General features: G+C 36.3%; 2 protein-coding genes across 2 annotated transcripts in view; one reads left to right on the top strand and one right to left on the bottom strand.

The window, feature by feature from the left end:
* Positions 1–5,905, bottom strand: part of iqgap1 (IQ motif containing GTPase activating protein 1) — a 47,555-nt gene extending 41,650 nt beyond the window's left edge. The window contains exons 1-2 of the mRNA XM_048185096.1: positions 5,697–5,905; positions 2,317–2,419 (exon numbers count right to left, since the gene is read on the bottom strand). Coding sequence (XP_048041053.1) covers positions 2,317–2,419; positions 5,697–5,742 — 149 coding nt within the window. The 5' untranslated portion in view covers positions 5,743–5,905. The remainder of the gene's footprint in view (positions 1–2,316; positions 2,420–5,696) is intronic.
* Positions 5,906–6,816: 911 nt separating this feature from the next.
* On the top strand, positions 6,817–7,865 carry cartl (cocaine- and amphetamine-regulated transcript-like). Its single transcript, XM_048183364.1, has 3 exons — positions 6,817–7,094; positions 7,340–7,414; positions 7,533–7,865. The coding sequence occupies exons 1-3, from the start codon at positions 6,945–6,947 to the stop codon at positions 7,638–7,640; spliced, it is 333 nt and encodes a 110-aa protein (XP_048039321.1). The 5' UTR covers positions 6,817–6,944; the 3' UTR covers positions 7,641–7,865.
* Positions 7,866–22,803: the final 14,938 nt, after the last annotated feature.

Here is a 22,803-nt window from a genome sequence, read left to right as displayed (position 1 = left end):
TTTTGGGTGAACTAACCCTTGAACACCAAAAAGGGTTCTGCTATTGTTACAAGCCAAAGACCCATTTCTGGTACTGTTAGATCCATTCTCTTTTTAAGAATGCAAAATAAGAAATGGCACAGTGGTTGGATAGTCATGGACGGAGATAAGAGTGGATAAAGTAGGTGCAGAATTTGCATTGCATAGCTCAGAGACAAATTAACAATTCATTTGAGCAAATCATCATACAGAGCAGGCCTTCATGCTTTAAAGTAGACTGTGGTATGGAAATAAACGAACGATAAAAGCTCATTTGGAAATATCAGCACTGTGGTATTCTAACAACTAACACAAATTCCCAGCCTTTTGCTTTCAGACACTGCATATAAACCTGCAAAATTCCCATCATACCGAAGACCGCAATACGTCACTCTCGCTGCAAACTCCAAGCATTCCAGAGATGAAGCCCAAGGGCAAATGCTGTCAACTCAATAAGGTCTGAAAAAGAAACTTTCTCCTGTCCTCCAGGCAAAAGCCTGATGGATGACGTCGAGAGCAGCAACAAAATTGGAGATTTAGTTGATTTATTAAAGTGCAGATGTACTGTAAATTTCAGATGCCACAGCGGGACAAATGACGACACCTGAACAGGGAATAAACGGCAGCATAAATGGCTCAGACTTTGACTCTTTTGACCTTATTTGCTCACTTATGTATACACTGGAGTTTCTTTCTCTCCCACTATGTCACGCACTCATTCCCTCAAACACGCAGACACCGGAACCAGTCTCTATGACAACCTCATGTTGCCATAGCTACAGAGTGAGATACTGAAATCAACAGGGACTGACTCACTTCCTCTTGCACCACTGATGTGTCTTTGTGTGCATGTAATGAATGCAATGACAGGCCATAGTCTCCAAAATCTCCAAAAGATCCAAAAAAATATAGATACAGCAGATTAGACTTAAATAAACTTCTACCCAAAGTGTTAAACTTTGGCATTTAACTTATCACACATCTTTTGCGGTACCTCAAAATGTGTCATTTCTTTTCTAAGCCACCTAACTGGGCCTAGAAATGATGTAGAGTACCTTGGAACCACACAGAAACATGCTTAAAATCATTTACAACACATTAGCAATGCATAGAAACACCCTGACATGGGCAAACTAGTCAAATTGTGTACAAAAATCTGCCCAACCATTCAAAACATTGGAGTCCGTAAGATTTTTTTTTTTTTTTAAGAAATTTACTTTTTTTCATGGGGTGCATTAAATTGATCAAAAATGGCAGTAAAGACAGTTATAATGTTACAAAAGATAATAAATGCTGCTCTTTTGAACTTTGTATTCATCAACAAAATCCTGGAATTTTTGCTTACAAAAAAAAATATAAATAGCAGCACAACTGCTTTCTACATTAACAATAATAAGAAATGTACCAAATCAGCATAGTCGAATGATTTCTGAAGGATCATGTGACACTGAAGACTGGAGTAATGATGCTAAAAAATTCAGCTGTGTCATCACAGGAATAAACTACATTTTAAAATATATTAAAATAGAAAACGGTTATTTTAAAAATTGTAATAATATTTCACAATATTACTGTTTTTACTGTATTTTTGATCAAATAAATGCAGCCCTGGTGAGCATTAGAGACTTCTTTGAAAAACACGAATATTACCAACCCCACACTTTCCAACAGTAGTGTATTATACTCTCAGATCTCATTTACCAGAAACTCGTTGAAACTCTTCACCCGAAAATGAAAATTCTATCATCATTTTCTTACTCTTATGTCATTGCAAACCTGTTTGACCTTCTTTGTGCATTACACAAAAGATGATACTTTTAAGAATGTTTCAACCCTCTTTGTACATATAATGAAAATATTTGGGGTTCAGTGAAGTTTTGGAGCCCCATTGACTTTCACTGTGTGGACAAAAACATCTGAAATATTAATCAAAATGTCTTTTATGTTCCACAGAAAAAAGAAAGTCATACTGGTTTGGAATGAATGACATGAAGGTGCCAATGAATGACATGCCAATTTTTGGTGGGTGACATATCTCTTAAAGTCTGAGCCACTGAAATGTAACTGACATAAAATCCAGATTTATTTAGAATCCAGGGTTATTTAGAAATTCACTGTAGTGGGTCTTGCTGGGACATGCAGGAAGAAACCCACAATCACGTGACAAGTATTCATCACGGAGACATTAAACAACCACCAACTGAAAGCTAAACAGCTATTTTAACCGAAACACTCTGTGTTAACTGTCAAGAAATAACATAACTGCCGAAGGGCTGAAATGGAGATTTGGGCTCTTACCGTTTAGCCTCCTCCAAGTGGCACAGGTATTCATAGGCCATGTTCTGTTGACGCCGCTCATCCATCTCCTCAGCTGTGAGCCGCTCCACACCATCCAGAACAGCTGAAATGAGGGGGGGCAAACATACCAAACATGAGAATAAAACACACACTTACTGTATACCCTACTGTTCAAAAGCTTGGGGTCAGTTTTCTTTTGAAAAGAAAAATAGTACTTTTATTCAGCAAGGAAACTTTAAATTGCTCTAAAGTGGCAGTAAAGACATTTAAAATGTTACAAAAGATTTATATTTCAAATAAATTATGTTTTTTTTTAACTTTCTATTCATCAAAGTATCCTGAAAAAATTATCACAATTTCCACAATATTAAGCAACTTAACTTTTAACATGATAATAATAATAATAATAATAATAATAAATGTTTCTTGAGCACCAAATCAACCTATTAGAATGATTTCTGAAGGATCATGTGACACTGAAGACCAGCTGCTGTAAATTCACATATTAAAATAGAAAACATAATAGTTTTAAATTTTAATAATGTATTTTCGTTCCAATAAATGCAGTCTTGGTGAGCATAACAGACTCTGTTCAAAAGGTTACTGACCCCAAACGTTTAAACAATAGTGTACAGATATATTTCTCACACACTGTGCATAATCACTTAAATATAGTCGCCTTCAATCAGTTAGAATATAATGTAAATAAACTGCTCCACTCTAACCAAACCGTTTCAGCAGTTTATGCAAACTTTGTAATATATAACATGTCTTACGTGCCTGACCTTTAGCAACCTTAAGATCTGTGATTATTCCACATACTGAAATCATTTAATAAGGTTTAATGTCATGTGCAAAAAGAAGATAAATCTAATTATAAATGGCTGCACATTCTTCAGACAGAAGAACAAAAAGGAGGAAACTATGGAAAAACACATTCGTCTGTAAAAGACCTTAGTCAGGACAGACACCATATTGAATTTAATGCGAATGACGCCGTGAGAGACAGCCAGTACAATGCACTGAACACACTGTACTTCTATCCCTAGTTTTCACTCCTGTCAAAAATTAAATATGGCCTAAGATTTGAAAAACGTCTAATTTCAGTCTCCAGAGTTGTACTCAGTATGGTCTGAACTGTTATGATCTACTGTGGACCTATTTGACGTATAAGATGCATTTATAAGTCTGAGAAAGTACAAACTTCTGTTGGAAAATAAACATTTAAGGGAATAAATCAGGCTGCAAGGCTCTAACTCTGAGAACGCTTTCATCTGAGGGGATTCATATTTATAGCAGTCAGTAAGTAGATCCTAAATTGTGAATATTAAACTTTAAATGAGAGTGAGAGAACCATAATAGTATTGTAGTCTTGGATTTTGAATTATGAAACTTCAAAACAATCCTTTACCCTGCAACAAACTGCAAAGAAACTCAATTCAAAATAATGTCTGCATGTTCAGACGTGAACAGAACTATGATATGACGAAGATATTCTTAAGGTACTATGTCATGCCCTTCTTCAGTGACTGTTTAAGCTTACTGCACTAAAGGTTTTCCAAAAAAAAAGACTATTAATGGCATTTTTCCATTGCATTACAGATAAAAACAAAGTCTAGAAGATAATAAAATTACATGACTCAACCACCAAATAATTGTTGTTCAGAGCTCAACTCAAGCCTCCTTTGAACTGTTACATTACCCTACCTTTAAGTAATAACTAGTTTTAAAAGTTGCTATAAGAAAATATGGCAAATTTGGCATTTCATTTGTGAACCAATCTGTTTCTGAACGAATCATTTTCATTCATTTCCATGCACTGAAGTCTCTCCCTTTAGAGGTGCCTTAAAAGATGAATGGCACAAACCAAAAGCATTCTAGAACAGGCTGAAAGCAACTTACAGTGACATATCTTAAAATATGTCTGAGTTATTGCTCAGAACATCATAGGTCTGAGCATTAATAACTGAAACAAACTACTTACCAAAGAAGTCTTAGAGTCAGTGTTTTCAGACTGAATGAGAATGTGAAACTCAGATACATAGATACATAGATACATACATACATACATACATACATACATACATACATACATAAATAAATAAATAAATAAGAAGCAAAGGAGGCAGAATAATTCTGAATGTATAAAAGTTACTGATAACCATAAAGTCACTCAGGATGATGACACACCCCTGGTTTCACAGACAAGTCCCAGAATAAAATGCATGTTTGAGCTCTTTTAACTAATAGTAACTTCTTATAATATGTCAGTGCCATTGTTTTGTCTCAAGATGCACACCAGTAATGATTTTTTTTTTCGAATGCACATTTATAAAAGCTACTTAAATGCCCTAATTGAACTAAGGCCTAATCCTGGCTTAATCTAAGCCCCGTCTGTGAAATTGAGCGTTAAACTCCTTATTTTCTACCATTTTAAATTGTTATAGTTTGATTAAAATCGTGCAGTTTATTTAAACCCTTGTTTCAGTCAACCAAATGTTTTTTTTTTAACGAATCGATGAGTGAATGATTTGATGACTCGCTCATGACACACAAAAAGACTCGTCTCCACCCACCGGACGAATCAGAGAGAGAATCTAAATGAATCCTTTAGTAAATTGATTCAAAAGATTCAACTGGGATGAATCACACCACTAAAGTGAAATACAGCTTAGAAAAGTGAGTGGTTTCGAAAAGCTGTCAGCTAGTGGAAGAGATAATTGAAACTGTATTAGTACCAGAAACAGTTAACCGCTTTTACGGCAGCAAAATAACTCCATAATTAGTCAGTTTGGTTTCGCTCATGCCGGGGGGGTGAGATAAATAGTAGCGCGCGATACATGACGCTTTTTCCAGTGCTCGAGTCACTGAAGCCTGACCTTCATTTGGGCGTTTATGGTGATTGGTTTTCTGCTTATAATAAAGACAACATTCATAGATGAAAGAGAGAGAGCGTCGTTATGGGCTAGATCCAAACCACTGACTACTTAATAAAACTGTTTTTCAAACGGTACGCCATTTCATTTCAGGTTCAATTTATAAGATTAACACTGAGGTTCAACAGAGAGAGTTGAGTGCTTTATGTAAAATTACGTTAAAAACATCATGTTTGGTTGCTCAAAAAAGCTGTCCAGGTGATCCCGCTCGGTTGTGCCCCACCAGCACACATACAGTATTATAATGCGGAAGTTGTTTACCATGCCGATGCAAACTTGAGCATTAAAAACATGAGCAACTGTATTAAAAAACATCTAAATCAACTGAATTGTACTCTTTTTGAATTAAAGCATTTGCATGAGATGAAAATTAATAGTTTTACTTGTAACACACTTTTCAACATGCCTCAGAAGAACGCGTAATGAAAACGCATTAATACTTACACCCATATCTAGGTCGGAAACCGTCTATATCTTCAGAAGTTGACATGTCTTCTTAAAAAGTTAGTCCTATTTCCTTCTGAGTTCTCAATGCAGATCTGTATCCTTTAAGATTTATATTTAAGACCTTGAGAAGGCACCTCTGGCCCCCTTCTTACTTCGCTGCAGTTTCAGCGACTTTTTTTTTTTTCTTGAAAACCCACTGATGTCATGGGCGTGTTCCTTCCTAAATCCTGAAGTATGCGTTTCAGGAAACACCCATTTTAAGAAAATCGCTTCAAAACTTGTAACTGTGACTGCCGCGCCATCTACTGGCAACACAGGTCATCGTCTGCCACTGCTCTCTGCACCAGTGATTCTCCAGCAGGGGGCCGCAGCAAACTTACAAAAAGCAGCAGGATAACAGTATTTTTTAGTTAAATTATAGTTATGTTAAAAATTAATTAAAAATGGTTTAATTTGTAAATTATAATCACTGCATTCACTGGTTCATTTTAACTAGCACTGTGGTGAGATTAATATAATAAATAATATAGGTGTAGATATAATAATAATAGCCTAGCCTAGGAGAGAAGGACTGGCCCCCAACTGAGCCTGGTTTCTCCCAAGGTTTTTATCCCCATTTCTGTCACCTGATGCCACTGTCGCCTCTGGCTTGCACAGTTGGGGACACATAATATTATATTCAGCAATAGGCCTACATAATATTCAGCAATATTACTGATTTGACTATTGACACTATTGGATGAGAACTGGATGATGGTGACATCACTGTTTTCTGCAGAGCTGCTTTATCTGAATTGAACTCATTTCAACCAAAATGTTATTTTCATTTTTATGTAAAGCTGCTTTAAAACGATCTGTAATGTAAAACGGTGCTATATAAACAAAGGTGACTTGACTATAATACAAATATTCCATGTAGTTTCTCAGTTAATATGAGCTCATACAAACGGCAGATAGGCTATAAAAGAATAATAAGGCTATTCTATTCTATTCTATTCTATTCTATTCTATTCTTTTCTTCCTACTACAGCTGCAATATATGTCTTCAATAAACCGCTTGTTTGTGCTCCAATCTCAGCGTCAGCAAAATTGATATGTTTTGCCCAATAGCTGACACGATATAATCTGTTAACCGAAGTCAGGGCGGGGCATATCAGTTTATAAAACAGCCAATGACCTGTTAAATAGACAGTTTTTACTAAGTTACCCGACTCTCCACAACTCAGTGTCCTGTGACCCGGGCAGATGACTGGACCGAGGACCATGACGAGCTCAGAGATACCGTCTGGACTGATCATACTCGGCCTCTTTATCGTCATGTGCTCTGGACAAACTTCCCAGGAGCTGTCCTCAGATGACACACAACTGTCCCAGCAGGAAACGGAGAACGAATTGGTGAGTATTCGCGAAATGAACGCCTTTTTTATAGCTTTGTTTATATTTCTTTGTAGCGTGATATCTTATATGAGACATAGCCTATGTGGCCAATTAGCCTGTATCTGTGAACCAAAAACTGAATAATTGGTTGGTGAAGTGTCAGACTTGTTTGTAAAAGTAGACTAATTAGCCTAATTTCATTCATATCTCAAGTAAAGAAAAACAGGCGATTCAGTTGATTATGGGTGCTTGTTTTTGCATAGGTTGAGGCGATGACAGCACTTTTGGGGAGATATCAGACCAATTTACCAACTCCAGAAAAACGTGGCATTCCACAGGTAAATTTTGCTCCATTTCTTTGTCACCTGTATTTTCTTCATACTATAAGTCATTTGTTTCAAAGGTCTTGTAAAACATGTTCTTTACATCTGATCATGAAATTCTTTCTCTCTGTAGTGTGCTGTGGGGTCCCGCTGCGCCATGAGACTTGGTCCACGCTTTGGAAAATTGTGCGAATGTGTCAGAGGATCCAACTGTAACTCATTTCTTCTAAAATGCATCTGAATCATTAAAAAGAAGCAAATCCATCATCCTTTCTTGACGCATAATGTCATGCTCGAATGATGACCTGAAAGACGCAGAGGGTGGAAATCTGTTTTCTGAATCACTTGTACAAGGTCTATGACAAGTATTCATCAAAACGCAGCATGATAAACAAAGCATGTGTTTATTTATTTATATTTTTTGGTTGTCTTGTGTTATCAATAAACATTATTATTCTTCAGCACATATTATTGTCTTCATGAATTATGAATTTATTTAATACAACCTTAACAACAACAAAAATGAGAATAGTTCCAATTCTGAAATAGGTTAGTAGTTTCTGAGGGTATAGTGGTTTCTTCAGTGTACTGAAACCTTATACTCCAATTCATCACAATACCAGCAGTGGTAAGTGAAATATAATTTTACTTGCCCAACCAGACAAGTAGACTGATTAAAATGTCAATAACAAAAAATAACTGAGGAAGCGCCAAAACTTCAGCCACCAAATGTCCAGGGCAGTTATTACAATGTTATTACATTCATATATATATATATATATATATATATATATATACACACAGACACACATACACCGACAGAGATGCTTCTCTTCAGACACAGTAATAGGAGTGGGGGTATAGTTCACAAATTGGCAGGCCATTATGGGCAATGTAATTCATATTCTCACTGTGAATTTGATTGGAACATGCAGCCCCCATCCGAAAATCGATTTGCAGAAATATATGCAATAATTTAGTCTACAGAAAATGAGAAACGAGTATAAAGTGCAAAATTGCAAAATGTGAATCATTGGCTACAGATGCACATCAGATATTTAAAGTCAATGAACTAGAAAATTACTAATTTAAAGATCCTGTAGTTTTATTGCCTTTAAGGGGAAACAGTGAAGTTATTCCTGAATGCTTTCTGCCAAGACAATAAAATCCACTGCTGTATCCACAGAATCTCAGTTCATGAGGGCATGCAGGTCATTATGTTTGGGTTTAGTACCTCTTGATTACAGTCAATCAGGCTAAAACCCAGGGGTTCAATAGTAAAGTTATCTGTGTGATCTAGGCCCTGTACCTATTGATCGAGAGAGAAAAAACAATGTCCTCTGAGGTAATAAAAAGCATATTGTGTAAGGTGTATCACATGCAAGATATAAGATGGTACAATCTGACTTTCATTATCCTGCTGAAATATGCAAAATATGTTTTCTGTGCTGACGCTTGTCACGATTAAGCCCAGAATACAACACGCTAAATTTTGTACTATTAAATTCACTGAATGGAATGCAACCAAATACTGTTATTATGAAAGACCCAGCTGTGAAATAGGATGTAAAAGTAAATAAAAAAGAGTTGTGAATTGGATAGGCCTTCATTTGAACCTGATGAATGATTAAAGATTATGAGCTGTTCTTCAATGCTGGATGTCGTCATTTCCACATTCTTGCATTTAGCTGTATGACTTTCTATAACAAGACTGCAGTGTGAATGTTTCCCCTGAGAAAGAGCACAGTCGATATATTGGTAGTTGAGAGTGCAACTTTCTGGTCCATTTCTTGAAATTGGTCAGTTTAGTGTCCCCTTGAGATACAGTGGTGCATTATTTAGGTGTCCTGTGTTATACACACACACTCTGGCACTTTAATGACCTCTAAATAAATATGTTTAACCTGTTAGTCATGAGGCCAACCACTGAATTATTAATTGTTCCAATGTTTCACTAAATAATATTATGGTGTAATACTCAACATGCTACATATGGTGTTGTTTTGTATACCTCAGTTTTCCTGCAAAGGATTTTTTCAGGACTTGACATTAATATATGCCTTTAAATGTACGTTTAAGTCAATGAACAATGACAGAAATTAATATTAATTCAGGGCACATGTTGAGAAAGCTGGCTGTTATGTTATGTTTATCTTATTTAGAAATGAGATTTTATTCATTTATGGCCTGCATTTACAGTTTGATTGTATAAGACATTTGACATAAACAGTAAGACTTGTTATTTGATTAAATCTGACATGCTAATTATGTTGTTTAAATGAACCCATAATGACTGGGGTGATTATTTGTTTTCAGCATGTTTGTGGCTCATAACATTTCTGTCAATCTGATTAAATGCTCCAAGTGATACAATGAATGCCTTTAGAGAGGCATGTTTGCAGTGTGTTCAAAAAGAATTAAATATTTTGTAATGTTTTCATCACTTTTATTATGAGTTTTAGTGTTGGAAAATATGTCTGTAATATTACCAAACTACCTGTGAGCCAGACCTCAGCATCAATATTTCTATCACTGCACAGTTTCTTTGTTAAGTTACCACAGGCTGTTTAATACAACATGAAAATGATTCAAAACCAACAAGGGGACTGCAAAAGATTCCTCAGTTACATGTATGTGTATCTTGTTGCCACATAGAAGCGAACTTCATGTTAAACACTTCATGTGTTTGACGGATCTCAAAATCATTCAGTCACTGCTGGAAAGGGTTCAAATATGCAAAAATGCTTGAAAACTGATGAATCTGCAGGAGCTGGAGGATTTTTCTGAAGAACAGAGCTTAGTTTAACTGCTCAGGACAAACAAGAGACTCATGAACAACCATCACAAAACATAAAAACAGTCGTGGATCATCAGGTAACCACACACAGTATTGAGAATCAATGGTTCACATACTTATGAATGGGGTTATTTTAATAAATTCAGCTATTGTTTTGTCTTGTGAACTAAATGCAAACATCTTTTATGTAAAATATCTTACTCAGGACAGTACTAAACAAAAAATAACATGCATTTTTTATTATCCCTCTTATTTTATTAAAATAATTCTCATTTTCACAGATTCTGCAAGGGGTTCACATTTCTCATGCCACTGTATAATACATTGCATCTGCTGAGAAATGGAAGACCATTACACAATAGTTCAATGAAAATGGCAGGTTCTCTCAAGTTCTCATTAAATATCTTGTAAATACAACAGACCTCATTTGCGTTTGGGTTATTTGCAGACACAACCTCACCAAAGTGAAAGGGTTTCAGCTGTGGTGTGCCAGTAAATATACATTCTTTATTGAGTTATATAATAATATGGGTTATATAATTAATAATAAAATATACAATAATAAATGACATTAAAATGTAATAAAATAAACTTTCAACAAGACAGTAATGAACATTAAGAACATTCTGTTACGGATATACAGAAAATATTCTGGCATAGGTATCTGTTGAATATGAAGATCAGAGCGGTAATTGGGTTCTGAGGGTGTTCAGCTCATTTGAGTCCTGCTGTGACAGATGCTTGATGACTGTCCACCCTCAGTAACACCTGCATTTGATCTTCTTAGACAGTTTTTCTGACATGTGGAATGAAGTGGGAAAGTTTTTCAAAGTATTCCACTCTTGTATTATGAAATGAATGGCAGTAGGAGAAAGTGTGAACTCTGTATCAACCTCACCTTTTTTCTTTTTGAAGCCAATTTTTGTCCATGTCTGCTTTTCTCTTCAGCTACAGCTGTGATCACCTGTATTTGGAAAGGATTCGTCTCTGATTTGTATCTCTGACAGTGAAGAGATATTCTGTCTGACCATTCTGTTTGAAGCCATAAAATTACAATTAATTCATTTTTAACAGTGTTAAGATTTTGATGATTGTGGTTTGAATTTGTTCAGCACTTTGGCTCTTTGTTCTCTTTTGTTTTAAAGTCGGCAAAAAACGGAAGTTGCGAACGGCTTCTTGAACAAGAAAAAATGTAAAAGAGAAGAGAAGAGAAGAGAAGAGAAGAGAAGAGAAGAGAAGAGAAGAGAAGAGAAGAGAAGAGAAGAGAAGAGAAGTCAAGTCGCTGCAAGTGGGAGGGGAAGTTATTTTCATTAAACATTACGAAGTCAAGTGATTTTTTTAATGAACGATGTTCACGGATAAATAATTTATAATAAATACTGTTTCATAAAAAAAAATGTCAATGTTGATTTCATTGACCTTAAAGGGTTAGTTCACCCAAAAATGAAAATTCTGTCATTTATTACTCACCGTTCCACACCCGTAAGACCTTCGTTCATCTTCGAAACACAAATTAAGATATTTTAGTTGAAATCCGATGGCTCAGTGAGGCCTGCATAGCCAGCAATGACATTTAATTGTCTCAAGATCCATTAATGTACTAAAAACATATCTAAATCAGTTCATGTGAGTATAGTGGTTCAATATTAATATTATAAAGCGATGAGAATATTTTTGGTGTGACAAAAAACAAACAAAATAATGACTTATATAGCCTAGTGATGGCCGATTTCAAAACACTGCCTCAGGAAGCTTCGGACTGTTATGATTCTTCTGTGTCAAACCGCCAAACTGCTGATATCACGTGAATTTGGCGGTCCGAACCGCTGATTCGACACGCTGATTCATAATGCTCCGAAGCTTCCTGAAGCAGTGTTTTGAACTCGGCCATGACTATATAAGTCGTTATTTTGGTTTTTTTTGGCGCTCCAAAAATATTCTCGTCGCTTTATAATATTAATATTGAACCACTGTACTCACATGAACCGATTTAAATATGTTTTTAGTACCTTTATGGATCTTGAGAGAGGAAATGTCATTGCTCCCTATAGCAGGCCTCACGTAGCCATCGGATTTCAACTAAAATATCTTAATTTGTGTTCCGAAGATGAACAAAGGTCTTACGGGTGTGAAACGGCATGAGCGTGAGTAATAAATGACAGAATTTTCATTTTTGAGTGAACTAATCCTTTAAGAGCTTTATGTGGGTGTGTTAGAATAATTACGTGACATTGTGCTGGTGGTTTATATTTTTCAATAGCCTATATTGTTCCCTTTATTGCTTAATTCAAGATAAATGTTTAGTGAAGTAGTTTTTCCTCACAATGATCATTTCAAAAAGCAGTGTTTTTATTTTGTATTCATTTGTTATTTTCATTGAACACTAGGTGGCATTGTTTGTTTACTAATTGTAAACACCGAGTCTACCCTTACTTATTTTATATAATGGACAGTTTAGTCCAATCTACTAAGTCAGATTCATGTTTAAAATGCTCACCAATAATTTCAGCCTAATTAACAGCCTTCTTTATAAACCAAGAACATAATGAGATTTTTGTCTGACCCTTAATAAGACTAGGGTTGAGGAAGGAATTGTTTTCAAGTCATCCAAATTTTCATTTAGAATTTTCCCAATACCCAAAATGTCATTAAACGAGTGAAAAGCAAATACAGCTGAGATCTGATATTCGTCTCAGAATTCCATAAAACGTATAATTAAGAAATTGCAAACATCAGAAGAGAGACGATCTACCAGGAAAGATAACACCGCTTCCAACGGCTTTGTCAGTCCTCAGTGGAAGGAAGCAGTTAGTGAGAGACTGAGTGAGTCATTAAGTCTGCAATAATCAGCTGCTCACTTCTTTAATTATTTATGCTGTGTAATTACGCTTCTATGGAGCTGGTGGAGGAGGCTGGCAAAAGTGCTTGTTTTTCAAATAAATGCTCATTGGATGATGGAAACTCAATTTAGTGATGGAGAGGACATGTTGCTTTATGTGACACTTGTGTGGTTGGTTAACGAACAGCTTCCTTGAGTCACTTAGAGAGATATGTGCAATCTATCTAAAGGTTTCTCGGCTGACACTCATCATTCTGTCCTCTTTGTATCCTGCAGGTCATCTTCCCTCTCTGACGATCCTCCCAAACCTGTGCTGATTTCTTCTTGGCTGCTGCTGTGAAAATGACAGGAACTTTGCTTTCAGAAGAGGCTCCAGAGGCTCACTAGTTCTGTCTGAAAGAAAATCTTTTGTACTGTACACTTAGAACATTACACTACTGTTTTACTCAAAATGTTTATTTATTAAGAAGGTTAAAAATACACCACAGACTACAAGACAGACGTTGTTATGTAACTTCTCCCCATCCACAGAAGTTGCTGGGTCAGAGAATCTGTTAGTAATGAGAGGGAAACATATAAATTATTTATGTATATAAACAAACACATTAATATATATATATTAATGTATATTATATCGGTTGAGTAAATATTGTAGAAAAATTCCACACTAGAGTTAATACAGGTTTACAAAGCCCCACAATAAAACACAGACCTGCAACACACTCATTACAATAGGCTACAGACACATGAATATTAAAATATGACCATGGAGATAGAAAAAAAGAGTTGAGGGCACCTTAAGCATTTTAAAAATCTAACCCTATATAACAACAAACTGCCAAACCGAGGGAGAAACGCAGAACATTTAAACTGTCTAAGGATAATTTCAGTACATTTAAGAGCACTACAGTCTCTGAACAAATGACACACGCAAGTTTAACACAGAAAGAATAAAGCAGTTAATTTTTGCCCATTCTTCTTTGAATTGTCAGTCTATTTATTAACTTACATCCCCTGCGTCTCAATCAGCTCCCTAGTTCCCTAGGTCGTGAATCAGTATATGAAAGTGAATGTGGCTGATTCCCTGATCAGTGCCCTGACTACTGAACTAGGGAGCTGATTGAGACACACGGATCGTCTTCTGTGTAGCAGAATAACCCATCGTGTCATCGCGGTCGTGATCAGATGTACAGTTCAGTGTCCTTTGCATAACGTTACATTTCATTTGAAGAAGACGTGATGAAATATGTGCGCATACAAGCTGCTGGTTCATGTTTAGAGCACTAGAGTATATGAAATAGGTCCATAAAAAACTTAAACACGCTCGCTCCGGTCTATATATTATGATCCATGTGGAGAACGTTGTTAATCCTATCAAGGCGCTCCGCGCAGAAACCGCTCTCTCTCGCGCGCCGCGTGTAGTTTGAATTCTCGTAATCAAGGGCTGAATCCGAAATCGCCCTGTATAATCTCAAATAGGGCATTATTTGGTGGTGTCCAAAACCATAGTGGACTTTATTGAGAGCACTCATTCAGTCTCACATTGCACCGCAATAACGAGTGTAGGCCTACAGCCGATGTACACACAACGGCTCTCTGAATTCACTCACTCGTTTTCATTCACTCTTGCAAGTGAACAATATAAGTGGATAACGTAGGGAATAGTGAATGAGGTTTGGGGGTGATTTCGGATTTAGTCGGGGTGTACGCCCCCAATATTTGCATATGCCAGCCCATGTTCCCAACATTATCATTATGAAAGGCATTAGACAAGGGCAGAACGTACAAACGACGTCGAAAAAAGACGTCATAAAAACTTTCATTCTGGCTCTTCTGGGGACGTCTTTTCAACGTCCGACAAAGATGTCGAAATTACGTCTTTTGAACGTCCCTTTGCTCGGTGGGCATAGGCTTTGATGCAACATTGAAACGGGACGCTCTCAAACAGTGACGGGCTGCGCCGCGTTCCGAACATTGGTTAAGCGACACATACCGGTATTGCGGTATCATCAAAATTCATATCATAACAAAAATAAATACCGGTATTCGGTATGAACCGGTATGCCGCCTAGCAATATATATATATATATATATATATATATATATATATATATATATATATATATAAATATAACATTTATTATTATTATAAAATTCAGTAACACTTTACAATAATGTCTCATTTGTAGACATGCATTTTAACACAAACTATGAGAAATATATTTTCACAGCATTAAAGGGTTAGTTCAACCAAAAATGAAAATTTTGTCATTAATTACTCACCTTCATGTGGATCCAAACCCGTAAGACTTTTGTTCATCTTTGGAACACAAATGAATATATTTTTAATGAAATCTGAGAGCTTTTTGTGCCTCCATTGACAGTTACATAAGTATCACTTTGACGCTTCAAAAAGTTCATAAAGAGATCGTAAAACTAATCCATATGAATTTGATTGGTTTAGTCCAAATTTTCTGAAGAGACTCGATCGCTTTATATGATGAGGAAATTGAATTTAGGATTTTATTCACATATAAACATTGATCAGCGAACATAAACAGAAGCTCAACCAAACCTGCTTCACGTGTGAGAAGAAACCTCATTTGTTCTTGTGGAAGCTCAAACATGCTGCTTAATACGAAAATGAACCTCACTGGTTCTCGCACGACAAGCAAACGTGCTTGAGCTTCCGTTTACCACAACTGATGTGTGTTGGTCAATGTTTATATGTGAATAAAAGTCTAAATTGAATCTGTTAATCAAAGCGATCGAGTCTCTTCAGAAAATGTGGATTAAACCAATCAAATTCATATGGATTAGTTTTATGATCTCTTTATGAACTTTTTGAAGCATCAAAGTGGTAGTTGCATAGCTTTCAACAGAGGTACAGAAATCACTCAGATTTTATTAAAAATATCTTTATTTGAGTTCTGAAGATGAACGAAAGTTTGGAACAACATGAGGTTGAGTAAATGATGACAGAATTTTCATTTTTGGGTGGACTATCCTTTAACCTTGAATATGAATATAATGTTAAATGTTAGTTAAAGTTAATGTTAGTTAATAAAAACACAGTTGTGCATTGTTTGTTCATGTTAGTTCACAGTGCATTAACTAATGTTAACAGATAAAATTTTTGGTTTTAAAATAGTATTAGTAAATGTAGAAATCAACATTGACACTAACTAATGAAACCGTATTGTAAAGTGTTACCTAAAATTGTCTATGTTCCAGTGATTCTTTTAAAAGTTCTTTATAAAAATATATAAATAATTATTATTATTATAAAATTCTATGTCAGTGATTCTAAAATGTCTCTGACACAGCAGTTTTCTTGGAGAGAAGAATTCCTCTCTTAATATTTGCCAGAGAAGTCACCCAAAGTTCTTCCTTTGAATTTCTTGGCATTTTCTGTCCTCCTCAACCTGCTTTATTCTGTTATGTTGGCGTTAGCTTAAAGATGTTAAGCTTTTGTCTAAAAATGGAATTGAAGAGAGTGGGTGGAATGGAAGTGGAGTCGTTAAGCAATATTATAAAGCTTAACACCACACACATGATAGCTATACAGTGCAATTACGGAGATAAGCAACTCCTCATCAGAATAAATAAAGCTTTGTAGGCAGGGAAGAGTTGAAGCAGATTTTCAGAGACCCCTAATTACCTCACAATGACGCACAACAACACAGACCGTGGACCCTGGTATTTGCGGACAGCCTTAACAATTTTGTGAATATATCACTGATGCTTGTTGCCTCAAGCAGAAAGGAGTGGATGAAAAGCTTTCGCTTTCTGTCTTTGAATTTAATTTGGTGGAACAAATAAAGCTAATGCAGTATGCATGTGACAATGTCAGAACAAACATTTTAACAAGACAAATGTCAATCGCATTAAAGAAAATGATTCTTGTTCATGCTTCAAAGGCATCAGGAGTAAAGATGTAAATGGGATGGTTTAATTATTCATCAACTTAAACAGGAAGAATGAAAAACTATTAAAAGGCAGATGATTACATCTGCGAACAAGATCCCCTACCGAACCCTCAGGAACAGAACGTTGCGCAGTGTTATTTAAAGAAGCCTATTGTACCCTTTGCTTTGCTCTGTGTACTTTTTTCCCTTTAATCTTCTCCAGAGTTTTGACAGGCCAAAGACAGACTTTGCAATCATACAAGCTCGTTCATATCTGATACTCCTGTTTGGCTCTTGTTTATCATTCTTTACCTCATCTAGACCACAAAACACTGCTCTTTTGCTTTGTGCCTGACCATCTCATTTGCTCTCTAGCCAGTGTTTCTGATAGAGGTGAGACAGGTCAGCTCAGTACAAATAGGCTCTTTCTGCTGTAACTACAGCTTGCATATTAATAACAACTGTAGGGATCCTTATTCTTAGTACATGGTAATGCTTTTATTTGACAGATCTTGAGCGTGTCACATCTTGTAGGATACCCAGGACATTGATGGATACATCTGTTAAGGGAGCGTGCTAACATGCACATCCGCTGCTGTTATCTTAATAATGCAATCGGTGGACTGGAGTGTAGCCGTCACTGACACATGAGATAATCTTTGCTACACATTGAAGTGACCTGATTCTGTGTCTCTCTCCATGCTGACATATAATATTGCCCACTGGCCACTTCACAGCTGAATTAACTGACTTGGGTCCCATTTATCAGCTTCGTTTTGGGGGTTTAGGGTCTAAAGGCTGTCTGAAGCGCGACTGTTTGGCTTGGGCATTTGGTCTCAGTGTTGACTCCCTCCCTCTGACATAATGGGGAGTCTGTGCTGTGCCTTCAAAAATGAAAGTCTGGCACTAACAAGGGACCTCTGGCGTTCTGGTAACGTGTTAGAGCCCTCAGAGTAATTGACAGTTCAGACGCAGCTCTTTCTCTCTCTGGGTTGGCGAGTCCCCCTGTTGCTATGCTGAAGCTCCTGAAACGACATCTGCTATCCTTTTGCATTTACATTTATGCATTTGGCAGATACTTTTATCCAAAGCAACTTACAATACATTCAAGGTATACATTTTTTATCAGTTTTTGCTTTCTCTGGGAATCAAACCCATGACCCTGCGCTACAGGAAAGCTTTTATTAACCATTTTTGATTAAGCAATATCACAGAAGTAAGACTGCTGTTCATAATATCATTATGGCTCTGACTGCCTTCAGTTCAACTAACAAGAGGTTATGTTGAGTAACTTACATTTTAGATAGAATAAATTGTCTATTTCTGCTTTGCCAACTATATAGTTACACAGTGGTGTTTTGTTCCTGAATGAATCAGTGTTTTTGAATGAATCTGTTGAGGGAACGATTCAATGACTGTAAGTATTGGGACAGAGGGCCACACTTGCAGTTTTTGCACTTGACCACAACTGAAAAGTTTTCCTCAAATTCTTGCAATTTCAGGGCACATGTTCCTGAATGTGATGAATGATGGGATGCGCTTAGCCACAAATACCACTGTGAAGCTGTATTAATGATAGTGTGGATTTAGTGAAAAATCTCCTCTATTACAGACTGAGGCCCCATTTACACTAGCGTGTTTTTTTGTTTTAAAACGCATAAGTTTTGCTACGGATATGCCTGTCATTTACACTACGCCGGCATTTACGAACCTCGAAAATGGAGACTTCCGAAAACGCTGCAGACACCGTTTTAGTTAGAAAACGCTGGGGTTGCAAACGGACCAAAACAGAAAGCATGACTGCCCATGTTCGCTCTGCGTATCCTTGACGAGCATGTAAACAATAACATGGAGACTGAACTGCAATCTTTGCTGGCTTTGTTGTCATTTTTAGCAGCCATTGTGCAGTTAAATTAAATACTGCAGCCATCTAAATGTAAAAGAGGCACATTTAGATGTTTACACTTGTACGCACATGCCCAGTGTGCGTTTTCAGCCATGTAGTGTAGACAGAGGTCGTTTCTGAAATGCTGTGGAAACGCCAGTGTAGACGAGGATCGTTTTCATTTTAAAACGCCATTTTAAAACAAAAACACACTAGTGTAAATGGGGCCTGATATTGTTAAACAATAATGTATAATAATTATTCATTCATTTTTTTCTTCTTCCAAACTATTTAATATAATAAATATAATATAATTTAATATAATAATTAATATAATTTAATACAACTATTTATATAATAACAACTGCTGATGACTGAAAAATAAAAAAACACACACACACACACACACACACACACACCCCCCCACCCCCCGAGGAGATGTGCTCCAAAATAAATTTAGTAATTTATTTCAGAATGATGGAAATTTATTGAGAATCAAGAAAAATTAAAGGAATTTGGGATCAGATGTTCGGCTTTATATAAATGCTGTGATCAGCAGATTAATAAGAGTCTTATCTGAACATATCTTCATGGTAGGAAAATAGGACTGAAAGGGTTAGTTCACCCTAAAATGAAATTTCTGTCATTAATTAGCTACCCACCCTCATGTTGTTCCAAACCCGTAAGACCTTCGTTCATCTTCAGAACACAAATTAAGATATTTTTGGTGATTTTTTTTACCACATTCAAGGTCCAAAAAAGTAGTAAAGACATTGTTAAATTAGTCAACGTGACTACAGTGGTTCAACCTTGATGTTATGAAGTGACGAGAATACATCTTGTGCGCAAAAAAAATAAAAAAATAATGACTTTATTCAACAATTTCCTCTACCCTGTTAGTCTCCTACGCAGTTTATGTTGAAGACACATTGCAGAGCTTCCGTGTTCCACGTCCAGCTCCTGCGTCAGCATCACATGCATGCGTTGTGCTGCTCACGTGAACGGTGTCAGCTAATAATGAGCCAGCGTCAGGACATAAACACAGAAGTGCTGCACTGCGTCAAATTTGTAGGAGACTGACAGGGTAGAGAAGAATTTGTTGAATAATTATAATAATAATTTTTGTTTAGTTTTTTTGCACACAAAAAGTATTCTTGTCGCTTCATAACATTAAGGTTGAACCACTGTATTGACGTTGACTATTTTAACGATGTCTTTACTACTTCTCTGGACCTCGAATGTGGTAATATCATTGCTTTCTATGGGAGATTTAAAAAAAAACCTCTTGGATTTCATCAAAAATATCTTAATTTGTGTTCGAAGATGAACAAAGGTCTTATGGGTTTGAAACGACATGAGGGTGAGTAATTAATGACAGAAATTTCATTTTTGGGTGAACTAACCCTTTAATTCCACCAAATAGATGTCACACAAGTATGTCACTTTTAATTTTTCAACATTAGAGAGGTAATAAGGTTGTAATGCACTTAACTTGATCACCTGAAGGAACAGGGAAATCACACACCCACACAAAATCAATTCCAACGCAAGATCTTTCCAGCTCAAGTAACTCAACTCTCTCAAGAGGATTCATGAGGTAGAAAAAAGGTGGGAGGTCATCGAAATGCCAGCGAATAGAGAAAACAAACATCTTTGAACCAAACAAACGTGCTAGGATCTTAGAGTTCGGAGGAATACTTAGATAAGTCAGGAAGATAATGAATTCCGATCTCTCCCACACAACACTCCTGCATCGTCTTTGAGATTTGCCTTCAAAGGACGTTCTCTTTCTCTTCGCTGCATATACAAACAACCTCCTTCAGTGACTCAGGAAGCTTTATAGAGGCCAATAATCTTAATGGGAACTTAAAGGCGAGAGTTTATTATTAAAAGATGTCAGACTTCCTTTGTTGAGGATATAGGCTGTTGGGCAGATGATATGTTATTTCCTCAAATTAAATCAGAGTCAAATCCTATTAGTGAGTGGCGAACCTTTACCACATTGAACGATTACACCAAACTACCATTTACAAACTGTCAAGTCAAATTGTGAATGAAGTCTGCATGCACAACAGTAGCAACGCGTATGCTCAAGTTACTGCAACTGCCAGTGTGTATTTTCGGTTATGTTCCTCTCAGCCATTCTAACACTTGGTCTGGATTTGACACCCTATGGCAATCCTGTCCTATCCAGTAATCATCTCTTCAAAAATGGTCTACACTGTTTTGACAGGAATGACACCCTCAGGACCTTATTTTAGCAGTGTGGAGAAATGTTATGCGAATAATGACCGTGAAAAGCGAAACATTTTGCTGGTGTTAAACCGCTGACATGCATGCTTATGAATATGAACTATCTGCCTGCACAAAATTGAATAATTTTTTATTGGAAGGAAATCAAAATATAGCTCATTTGACGTGAGTGGTGAGCAAAACTAGCCTGACAGTGGTCGTATTAATAAACAGGTAACCGTGCAGAGGGAAAAGTTTCTGTCAGGCAATAATACATGTAGTAATTGGAATGATATGACTCATGCAGCCCACAGAGCAGTCAGACGGACCTGGTTTGATTCCTGCCTCTAACCGACAAATGATCCTCATGAAGCAACTGAGATCGGATCAAAGTGAGGCTTGGCTTCGCATTAATCAGCAGGAAACAACAACATAACATTTTCTGTGCCTATAGGATTAATCAACAAAAACTGACAAACATCTTCTATGGCAACATGTGCCAGATGAATTTGCTGGCCAGAGAAAATGTATTAACTTACTCCCTTCTTGTGTGTAGGACATTGTATTTAAGAAAAAAAAGCATTAAGAGTGGAGGATCAATCAGTTTCTTTAGTATGTCCCGGTCTTTTGCAGGTTTTATTTCTGGCAAGCTCTTAATGTTCCTTTTGGGCGTTTGATAAAGGCATGCTTCACAAAAAGCTGACAAACTAGAGATGAATGCAAGTAGGACAGCTGGTATGGAGGAACACTTAAGCTTCATCATCTTTATCACAATGCGTATATTTTTCCATTACTAAAAATAACTATTATGGTCATGCTAAACTGGTGTGGGATGACATTAATGTTGTTATATAATATATAATTTGAATATATATATATATATATATATATATATATATATATATATATGCACATTACAAAAACAGTGGGTTGAGGGCATATAGAGGAGAGCGGGGCAGGTTGTCACATGCAGATTTGTATCAGATTGGTGGTTTTGTATGCTGGTTTCTATTAGTTAATTATACTAATTTAACTTATTTCCATAATATTTTTAGTAACAAGTGAATACAATAAAACTACATTAAGCATAGATTTAGACTAAGCTGAAAGGTTGAAATGTGTTCTCAGGAAAACAGTATTTTCATGCAAATAGGCACACATGTTTTAAATGTAACATTTTGCTGTTTTATTTATTCAAACTTTGGTTCTAAAGCACTTTGGCACTTTTCAACTGGCCAGGATGGGAGACCAGAAAACCAGAATGGTTTAATTTTTGTGTGCTATTTCATAATTTTACCATTAAAATGTAGTTTAAACATGCTTCAAAAAAATCAACGTGTTAAATGAACTGTATCTTCTTTTCTGTGCAATAATGGTGGAAGTACTTTAAAAATATATTTAAGATATGTGGCTAAATAGAACTGATTTCAGAAATAAACCTGATGTAAACAGTGTGACGCCTTGCCCCATCTCTCCATCTCTCCATCTCCAAAGTACGTCTGGAATTTGTTTCATACTGGTATTTTCAATGTAGCCAAAGTGACTACAAAACCTCCGCTAAAACAATCAAAACAGAATCATAATTATAATTTGTAAGAAAAAAAAAATACCAGCCTAAATCCTCTTCAGGCGTATTTCTGACTCGTTTTGGACATAAACAAGGCAGTTTTACGCAATGAGTCATCGTCTGCGTCCTTTTTTACGCATGGACAAAAATCAATGTGTAAGGTGGAGCAAAAGAAG

The sequence above is a fragment of the Megalobrama amblycephala genome, linkage group LG3, assembly GCF_018812025.1.
Source record: "Megalobrama amblycephala isolate DHTTF-2021 linkage group LG3, ASM1881202v1, whole genome shotgun sequence".
Lineage (NCBI taxonomy): Eukaryota > Metazoa > Chordata > Actinopteri > Cypriniformes > Xenocyprididae > Megalobrama > Megalobrama amblycephala.
The sequence above is the reverse complement of the archived record's forward strand: the minus strand, read 5'-3'. Positions and strand labels throughout refer to the sequence as shown.

Coding starts and splice junctions, on each gene's coding strand:
- cartl (XM_048183364.1), top strand. CDS start 6,945: ATGACTGGACCGAGGACCATGACGAGCTCAGAGATACCGTCTGGACTG. Junction 7,095..7,339: donor AGGAAACGGAGAACGAATTG/GTGAGTATTCGC, acceptor GTTTTTGCATAG/GTTGAGGCGATGACAGCACT. Junction 7,415..7,532: donor AAAAACGTGGCATTCCACAG/GTAAATTTTGCT, acceptor TTCTCTCTGTAG/TGTGCTGTGGGGTCCCGCTG.